The sequence below is a fragment of the Patagioenas fasciata genome, chromosome 8 (assembly GCF_037038585.1).
Source record: "Patagioenas fasciata isolate bPatFas1 chromosome 8, bPatFas1.hap1, whole genome shotgun sequence".
NCBI classification, from domain to species: Eukaryota; Metazoa; Chordata; class Aves; order Columbiformes; family Columbidae; genus Patagioenas; species Patagioenas fasciata.
In genome coordinates, this window is record NC_092527.1 from 33,267,905 (window position 1) to 33,277,500 (window position 9,596).

General features: G+C 36.0%; 1 protein-coding gene across 5 annotated transcripts in view; it reads left to right on the top strand.

The window, feature by feature from the left end:
- VTI1A (vesicle transport through interaction with t-SNAREs 1A) overlaps positions 1-9,596 on the top strand; it is a 264,780-nt gene that overhangs the window by 51,505 nt on the left and 203,679 nt on the right. For 3 of the 5 annotated variants that reach the window (XM_071812147.1, XM_065843230.2, XM_065843227.2), the window contains exons 4-5: positions 1,392-1,469; positions 7,742-7,762. In XM_071812147.1, the coding sequence (XP_071668248.1) occupies positions 1,392-1,469; positions 7,742-7,762 (99 nt within the window). The remainder of the gene's footprint in view (positions 1-1,391; positions 1,470-7,741; positions 7,763-9,596) is intronic. The other 2 variants (XM_065843231.2, XM_065843229.2) reach the window with 1 other exon arrangement.

A 9,596-nucleotide genomic window follows, 5' to 3' on the forward strand; every position in this document is an offset into this window, starting at 1 on the left:
AGCATGAGGAACTGAAGTGCAAATTGGTAAGCACTGTAATGGTGATGATGGTAGTTAAGGGTGAACTATACGGGAAAAAGAGCTAAAATGTGTTGCTCTGAGATGACCAATACAAGGCTTACTCCATTGCTGGGTTCCTAGTGTAGCAGATAACCTACTTCCAAATTTATTTGTCACAAATGTAATGAATTGCACTGTGCTCAGTATAATTTCTGGTGGGTTATTTCCTGTGTCCCAGTTCCAAGCACCTTTTTTTTGGCATGATTGTGCAATTAGGGAACATTTGAGGAGGGACTTGTTTTTACTGAGTTCCTGCTGATAGTGACCACCATGGCAGAGTGTGCGGGAAGCTCCCAGTGATAAATGAAGGCCCTGCAGCCTATTTCTTGCTACCTTGGGTTTCTTCCTCTCACGAAGTGAAGAAGTGATCATAACTGCATGCAAATATAAAAAGATTTTGGCCAGTATGTTAAAAATCCTTTACTCTTTTAATGTTGAATGTAGAAACATTAACTTAATCAGGACCTGTTATTTGGCCAACAAAAAAATGGAAAGCTGGGCCGATGTTCTCCTTGTGGACTTCCCCGTTGTACCACTGAATGTTGTGCCACCTTGGTGATCTTCAGACATTTGCATTCCATTGCTTGGCACTTGATCTAGTTTAGAATCAATATGATTATCAGTTCATGAGCAAATCTGGTGCTCATAAGCTGTGAATAACGACTGTGTCATAATGATTTAATGAATGACTGTCTCAGTTTTGTGGTGTTTCCGTGACCTGCTGTAAACCAGTGTTTCCTTTTGCTGTTGCTTTCTTGCCTTCTTTTTGCCTGATGATTTCTGGTCCTTTCCCTGTAGGCCTTTGGAACCTTCGCAGCATAGGAAATGCTTGTTAATTTTCTACATCTTTAACTTCAACCAGTTTTGTCAAACGTGTGTTGTTCAGCTCAATCTTGTGTTCTTATTTAGTGGCATCACTTCAGTGTTATGCTGAGTACTGCATTGAGCCAGCAACTGTTCTTCAGGAAAATGTGTTTGGTTCCTTCACGTGCATTTCTTCAGTGCTTCTGATATTAGTGTGTATTTCTTGTCAAGGTTACCTGGTTGTCGGAACTGGAATCACACATTATGTGTCTTGAGCTTCACTGAAGCTGCTTTCATTGCTGAAATGTTGAGGATGTGACTGTCTTAGAAGTGCTAAGATTTTGCTTTGCAGATTTATCAAAATACAGCAGTCGAAGAACTTTTTAATAACTTCTACTTGCAGATTTTTATTTTTTTTTTATCAAATAGGTATCCATTAGGGGGCTCTCGAGGTTTAAGATGATCAGCCTTGATACCAATGGCTTCGGAGCTTTACTTCCTAACCCTTTTTTCTTTTTGTTTTACAGAAAAGGTCACGAATCGCCTACAGTGATGAGGTGCGGAATGAGCTCCTGGGGGATGACGGGAATTCCTCAGAGAACCAGGTAGGATGCTAATCAAGAAGCCCTAGTGGGTGGCTGGAGGGTGAAGGAGGTCACTGCCACACTGGGCTTCTCAAGCTGCTCCTTAACAGCATTAGCAACAACTCATGTGGAAGTGATACTGTTTAATGCAAAGCTGGGGTCTTAATCAACTTCAAAATGTTTCTTGGAGATCTTACATTTAACCCTTTAACTTGTGATCACTGTCTGCTATCTTTAAAAAAATCTTTTCTTCTCTTTTCTTTATTATTTAGTACTTAAGAAATAACTTGAAACGCGCTGTTTGCCGACAAAGCCAAGGTCTTCACCTCAAACACATGTAAAAGGAATAAAAAAGTACATAATGCAGCTTTGATAATAATGCAGTATAATTAAATCAACACTGGCAGGCAAAACAAATGGAAGTGCGCTCTCAGAATTAGGTAGTACCCCACTCAGTTTCCTTGTGTGATTCCTTCCCTGAACAGATTTTGTCTCCTTGTACCAAAACCACAAGATGTGCTAATAAGAGCATGCTTTGGTAATGTGTGTTGTACTAGAATGCGGAGTGCTATCCGTCTCGTTTAATGAAGGAAAGCTTGATCATCCAGAGGCTTTTTAAAAATCTTGTACCCATATTGTTCTGAACATTATAGTGAGGATCCTACTAGACTAGTGAAAATTCCAAAAGCAATGTTATATTCAGGGGACACTGACCTACCTGTTAATATTTCTTTTGGTGCTGAAACTTGTTTGACAACCTCTGTCTGAAAGCAGAATGTTTTGTTTCTTTTTGAAAATCATGTCAGCTGTAATCAAAGTTGTGTGTTTTGAGTTGGATGTTAGATGAAAGTTTTCTTAAATATCAGATTTTTCTCTTCTGACCAGATAGAATTTGAATTATTTTGATAGTGAAAGTGAAGCTTGTTTAAATGTTTACTTGATAAATGCAATATTAAATAAGGAAATAGAACCATGTTCCGGATTTTTTAGTAGCTTCTACTCTCAATACAAGCTAAGTTACACTAAGGACTAGAAAAAAGAAAGGCTTGGGAACTTATCTCAGTATAAGGCATTTTAAAACAGAGACCTCTTAATCCTTAATCTTACACAGCATGTTTAAAATACTGCATAAGTTTTAAATTCTATAATAGACTTTATTGCATACATTAATGAAATTTTACGCCACATACAATGTATCTGTCGACTCTGTAGTGTACGGAAATTCTAATAACTATGCAAAGGGTTAAATTTGGAAGATTTATATATCATAGCAAGGGGAGATTCCAAAATTTGAATAAAATAATGAGGGGTTTTTCTCCCTAAATAATGAGTTTCTGGAAAGGATGATTTCAGGGAGAAAACTTTCACGGTCTATATGTCGCGATCCTAAATTCAGTCCTGTGAAAGTATTAAGATTCTCATTTTATTTCTTTTAAGGTGCTGCTATTTTTACATTTCAAGAAAAAATTGTGTGAATTCAGACATAAAAGGGCAATTGTGATAAGAAGCTTTACTTATAACAGAATATCTTATGTGTAGGGATGAGATAAAATATTTTATTTTCACTTTTTAAGGAATGGTTTAATAACTGGTTCACGTGCACTTTTTGCGAGCTATGATCTTTTTTCTAAACTTGGTGGAAGCAACATGGTCTCATCCCAAGGAACCAAATTATACTTTCAGCCATTTGTCAACTTGAGTTTTTTCTTCCAAATGACTTCTTTCTTAAGTAGAAGAAAAATTTGGTTGGTAAAGGAGTTTATGCAGTAACCCAACTTGAAGTTACTACCCCTATGTCTTTGAAAGCTCTGAATTTCTTTCATTTCTTCCTTAAAAAGGTATGAAATATCACCATAAAGGGCTCAACTAACTTCTTTTAAATATGTGTATGCCAGTATTTAAAAATATATTTTTATTGTGTTGTTCGAATAATAAATATCACTGCCTTTTTCTTATGAAATATCATTATTTGTACTTATATGTGTGTAGTTATGGGTACAAGCATAGAGTGCAAGTGCAGTCTGGTGTTGAGCTTGTCAGAATGTGAAACTGTCTACATCAAGGATGAGGTTTGGGTACTTACCATATAGCAAACGTTATCTCGATGTATTTAACTCAATAACGCCAGGTTTAATACACTTTCACTCCTACACATTATTATATCAATGGAAAGCTTGAACGAGACGATGAAAGGATGCTTGGGTATAACTTTCAGCCATATAAAATGTTTGAAGATGTTTCAAATTCTTGCTTTAATTATATTTGATGGAAATAAACAGAGGTAGATGGACTGACCCTCACCCTAATGTATGAGAGTTTCACTTATTAGTTAAACTGAAAGGTGGTGGAGTTTTTTTCCCTAACTTAGTCACCAAAGTTTGAAAGAGAAGAGGGATTCCTCTTCCAACAAAGGAGTTGTTGAAAAAACAGCTCAGCTCAGAATTGCTCCTGTACCAATCCACAACTATTAGTAAAATCTGCCAACACAAATACTGAATATCTGGTTAGATTGGGGCGTTATGCAAGGGAAATGAGATATGAGCTGTACATTTTAGGTATGGTCTTTAGCATCATGATAACATTTGCAGAATGTTTCTGGTGGAGGGAGAAGACAAAAAGGAACTTGATGTGTACCCACTAGTATGACCATATTGAGTATCTAGAAATAAATGAGCTACAATTTGGATCCTTTCAATATTCGGCTTCTGGGTTTTGAGCTGAGTTTCAAGGTACAGTCGAGTTATAAGCTCTAATGAATGGGGTCATAGATAAGAGTTTCCAGTCGTTCTTTCACAAAAGAAAGACTGAAGCATGAAGAACATATTGAAGAATTACTAAGTTCTGATTGGTCTTCTGTTGTCTTCTTTTTTTTCCTAAATGGCTCCCATAAGTAGCTGTCATCATGTGTAGATGAAAACAACTTAGAATACTAATGCCTTATAATGATTATACCAAGATCTAACTAATTTTACCAGATAAACGTATACAAACTTCCTGTAAGAAGTTATAAGAATCATACAATACTGCTCTTTGAAAGTGTTTATTTTTTTTTTATTTGTGCATCTTTGTTTAATTAGATAGTGACATAATGCTCTTAATGCATTTAGGGTTTAATAAAGTAATTGCTTAGTGTGCATTAATTTCTTTTTAATTTGAATTTGGTGAATGTAGTCAGATGAGGCACATACAAAGGCTGAGAAGCAGGAGACATCCCTTCTCCCATCAAAAAAGCCCCACCTCACAACCCCAAACCCAAAACCTACTGTGTACACTGGGTTGTTATTAACATTTATTTTCCAGGAGTGTTCTTAAATGGGCTCTGTTACTTTTAAGTCTTATTCGTAATTCTGGCCACTACTGTTTATCAAATCCCTTGGAAGTTTTGAGTTTTTCAGTGCAACTATACACTACTTAAAGTTGTGGCTTCACTTTAATAATCATAGAACTGGTTTATGTGGTGATTCGCATGGTTTTCAGAAAGTGTATATTGGGTTAAACCAGGAATTCTTCTCGACCAAAATAATGTCAGGTGCAGTATTACCAGCTTCCTTGAAATACAATAGTATTCCTTTCTCTTTCGCACCTGTGTTCATGAATAAGTTTAAATAAATTTGCATTAGGTTTAAATTGTGTGTCCTTATACACATACACTGTATATGTGATTTGTGGTGAGCAAATATTTTGTGGCTTCTTAATTTCTAATTACAAAGTTCTGAGAATATTAGATTTGGGCTTGCTGTGCATAAAGTGTGTCAAACTTCAGCTACAGACCAGGGGGTGAAGTTGGTCAATTTAATTCCCCAAGATCTGAAGAAGGTCGGTATCATTTCATATAGCCCTGGCAGAGCAGATCATTACCAGACACAAATCTGTTCGTTACATGCCGAGGGTTTATAGCAAAATAAATAGACTGTCATCATAAGTTCAGAAAATTGTGTGTTCGACCCACGATAATGTGTAAAGGGCGTTTAATAGAGTTCAGCATTTATTCGTTATCTATATGCGGACAGAGACGGCGGTAGCGTTATCAGCTCTTTAAAAAAAATTCGGTAGTTTTGCGTGTCACGTGATGTGCCTCGCGCACACACACACACACACACACACACACACACACACACACATTCTCTCTCTCCCTCTCTCTCTCCATTTCGCTCCCTCGCTCTCTGTGGCGCAGTTTTGATTTTAGTCGCAGCAGAAGGCTTAACCACAAGAGATTCCACTGGTTCAAACCAGCGTAAACCAGATTTAGGTTTTTTTTTTTCCGCCTACAAAGGACCAGATTACCTCTTGTATCGAATTCTGTAGTGCAAACAACAAAAAAAAAATCTTTGTTTCAAAAATATGCTGATTATCATAACCTAAAATGGTGGCTGTGCACGGCTTAATACTGTTTACAGTTGAGCGGTAAACATAAAATAATGTTGCAAAATAGAAAAGTAAAAGTAACACATTTCCATCAAGAGCATTGTTAAATGGGGGAAAAATACATCTTTTGTTAATTTGAATGAATATCTTTCAGGCAATGTTTGAAAAAAAAAACCCCTCTCCCGTTACTTAGCTTAGCTGCAAATCCCACGCAGAGCTTAAATTCAACCATGCAGCACAAACAAGATAGAACATTTTTGTTTGGGACCTATTGAAAAAACAAATGTGCAGCATTTTAAAACTCTCATTGATTATGGCAGGGTGGCATGCCCAAGCGGGCTCTATTGCCGGAGAGTAGTTTTAAACTTTGGCCCTTTAAGTATCATAGTCAACTGAAGAATGGTGGCCTCCAAAGAAAAGATAGCTATGCGACCAACTCCCAGATCATCTCTTTCTAAAGAGCCTTAATGTTTGCCTTTTGGGGGAAAAAAAAAGGGGGGGAAGATCTGGAGAAAGAGACCAATTTATGATAGGCCAAGCACTTGAATTTAAGCGCGGGTTTGGTGGACAATGCAGTTTTCTTTATACCAAATTCTAGCAAAGTTGCTTTAGCTCCATAGGGAAGAGCCGATGCAGTTGAAGTTGTGTGGTAGTAGCCCTCCTAATTACATCTCGTTAGAGCCTCGTTGTCCGTTTTTGTAACGAGGTGAGCCATGCGATCAGTTTTAGACGAGCCATATGAAACAATAGAGGATAATGGAGGTTCTTTTGTTTCCTTCATGCTGGCGAGACTTTATTAGTAGTAAACATTCTCAGCTTACACACGTGTTGAAAATTAGTGTGATGAAAGTGTAGGTGAAGTATCAGCATAAACTGAGATAATGATGTAGCTGTTGTAATTTCGAATTCAACTGGAATCGGTGAGAGAACTGTAATTTTTTTATAAAGAGCCACTCTTATACAGACATGTTGTGAGTAATTTTACCTTTTGTTCCAGTACAAATAATGTATCTATCTCTCTAAGGGGAGAGCATATTACAGCATAGCTTGATAATCAGACTGGGGTTTTATTTTCTTTTATAGTAAACCTGCCAGAGCAATATTATTAATGGTGTTAGATTGTGTTGATTTACAAGCATAAATTGCTAAATATAAGTGTATATACTACATAAGTATACACACACAAAGTGTATATAAATACACTGTGTAGTGCTGTAGGATTGGGAACCTCGAATGGGTCTTTTTCTGAGGGAAATGTATTTCATGTTGTTCCCTATTCCTTTGTCTATTTTTAAATATGTTATGCAATAAATAAGAATTCTGAGCCGTTAACTAAGCTGCTGCTTTTTTTTTTTTTAAGTGGAAAAAACCCGCTATATGTGGCTCAATAATAAAATTAGACAATATAGTTACACTGGAACTCACGTATGCAAAATTTCAAATACTTGGTTACATGCTATAAAGATGCAGTCATCTATTAATAAGTTAGATATCCTAGTAAAATAAGAAATCAGTTGTCACAACTAAAATATACAGAAAACATTCTGGAAACTTGTATATACAAAACCACTTCAGCTGTACAGCCTTCGAAGGGAGGAATAGTAAACTTGTTTTTTTCTTTATAATATAGACTTCTATGAAGTCATTCCCCTTTATTTCATGATGGTGTCTTAGATGTGGTTTAAAAGAGAATTTCACACTATTCTCTTTGTTTAATGTGACAGTGTGAGAAAGTGATCTTTATTCGTTCAAAAAACTCTGCATGTAGTCTATGTTTAGGTTCTTTTAATGTGTTTGTCTGTGATTTTTAAATGCTAAACATGTAAACAGATAAATTGTCAATGTTAATTCTGTATCCTGTCACACAACTGATCTTTCTTTCCTGCCATTTCTTTCCTTTTTATCTTTTTTGTGCGTTCATGTTGCAGTTGATAAAATTACGTGAAGAGGTGAGTACTTTCTTGCTTTTTGTTGTCTAGCTTTCCCTTTAAAGCTGAGTTTCTAAATCTGAAGTAGATCTTTTTGTTCATTGTTGCAGGGAAATCTACACAAAGCAAAAATATTGATTACATTGCTTTAAAATATTCACTGTTGTGCCTCTTTTTCCCTAATAATTGTATACTTACATAGGAATCTCTAGATCAAACCTTAGAAATTAACATTCTTTGATAGTGGAATTTTTTTAAAGGCACTGGAAAAAGAAGGGGGAAAAAAGCCCCTATTATTTGATCTCTGCTAGAATACCATGATCAAATCAGGTACAGTAATAATCATGTTTGCACCACAAAATCTTTGATAGGGTAAATACATTTATGCACTGATATTGAATGTCAAAGCGTTGCTTTGGTAAAAACCTCTGCTGAAACACTGTAAAAATTACACAGTATTTCACACTAGTTTGACTCTGGTCTGGGATATTCAAGTAGCTTATGTCTTATGTTGGATATTGTATACCCACTGAAAGTACAGTACAGGTAGACCTATGCACACATATCAATATTTATTATTTATTTGTGCATGCTGTAGATCTGTAGGTGTAACACTAGAGATCAGTATTCCAGAACACCTTTCTTCCAGTTATAAAATGACTCATAAATATTTAGAGAGAGAAGCCTGTTTTAATGGTCAGTTCCTCAAATGTTTCAGTATATTTTCTGAAATTAATATCCTCTGTTACTGCTGTAGCAAAGCAGGTATCTGAACTGTTGGGGTTTTTTTATTATTCCCCGATAGCCGCTAAAAAGAAGGTCTTAGTAAAGTCAAGATTACTTATGGGTCAGACTTCTGAAGGGTTTTATACAGAGTTTGAACCAGTGAAGCATTCAAATAAATATATTTAGAAGCACGAGTATTTTAACATCACGTATTTGTCTGGTATCTTCTTTTTGAAATGCGTGCCCAGACGTATCAGTAATGAACGCTGAGCTCTGCAGGAAAGGATTTGTAAGTTTTAGAAATGGTGATGACAAAGAATCGTAAAGTAACCAGATTAAGGACAATTACAGAGAATTCTTGAAAACAGTCAGATATTTGTGATATAAAGATTCTTTCAGTAGTTCCCTGAATGCTTCATTTTTCCCCTCTCTTCTTGTGGAGCTGATATTAATATGTTAAGGCTCCAGAGTAAAACACTTAACAGAAATATTAAACAAAATAAACATGTAACCACATGAAAGCCCTCCCACCACTGCTGAGCTCCCCTCCCCAATAGTCCCAGTGTTTAAACAGATGACAATATTGTTGCAAGGGTTTGCATAGCCTGATTTCTGAGATTTTTTTCAGAAGAACAAGGTTCATTTGCTCCTGCCTTTAGCAACACCTGCACGTCTGCTCCTGTGCTTTTGTAAAACAATGTAGCAGGATCATTTCTGCTCGCAAACATAGGTTATAGTTTTATAAACATAAAGATTACTAATTTGTAAATTTACTCTGAAAATTTAATCAGATAGGAAGAACAAAGCTGCTACTTAACTGCTCTTCTTTTTGAAATAGCTATGAAGGCAAATAAGAAAACTCAAAGTATTATTGCAAGAGGCTGCACCTTGGGAGCTGTACTGAACTCAGTCATACATTTGGAGCTTATAAATCCTCTTTGTTAGCTACCTAAAGCATTTTTGGCATTGCTTTGGGTAATTTTCTTTTTCGCTTTTCCTTGGTAGCCTTATAAGGTACCTTTTTCCTCTCTCTACATATTGTGAGAGCAGCAGCAAGTGGAACTAAATAAAGGGATTTATCATTTTGTCTGGATCAAAATTGTGCAGGTAGAAAGAAATTATTAAAAAA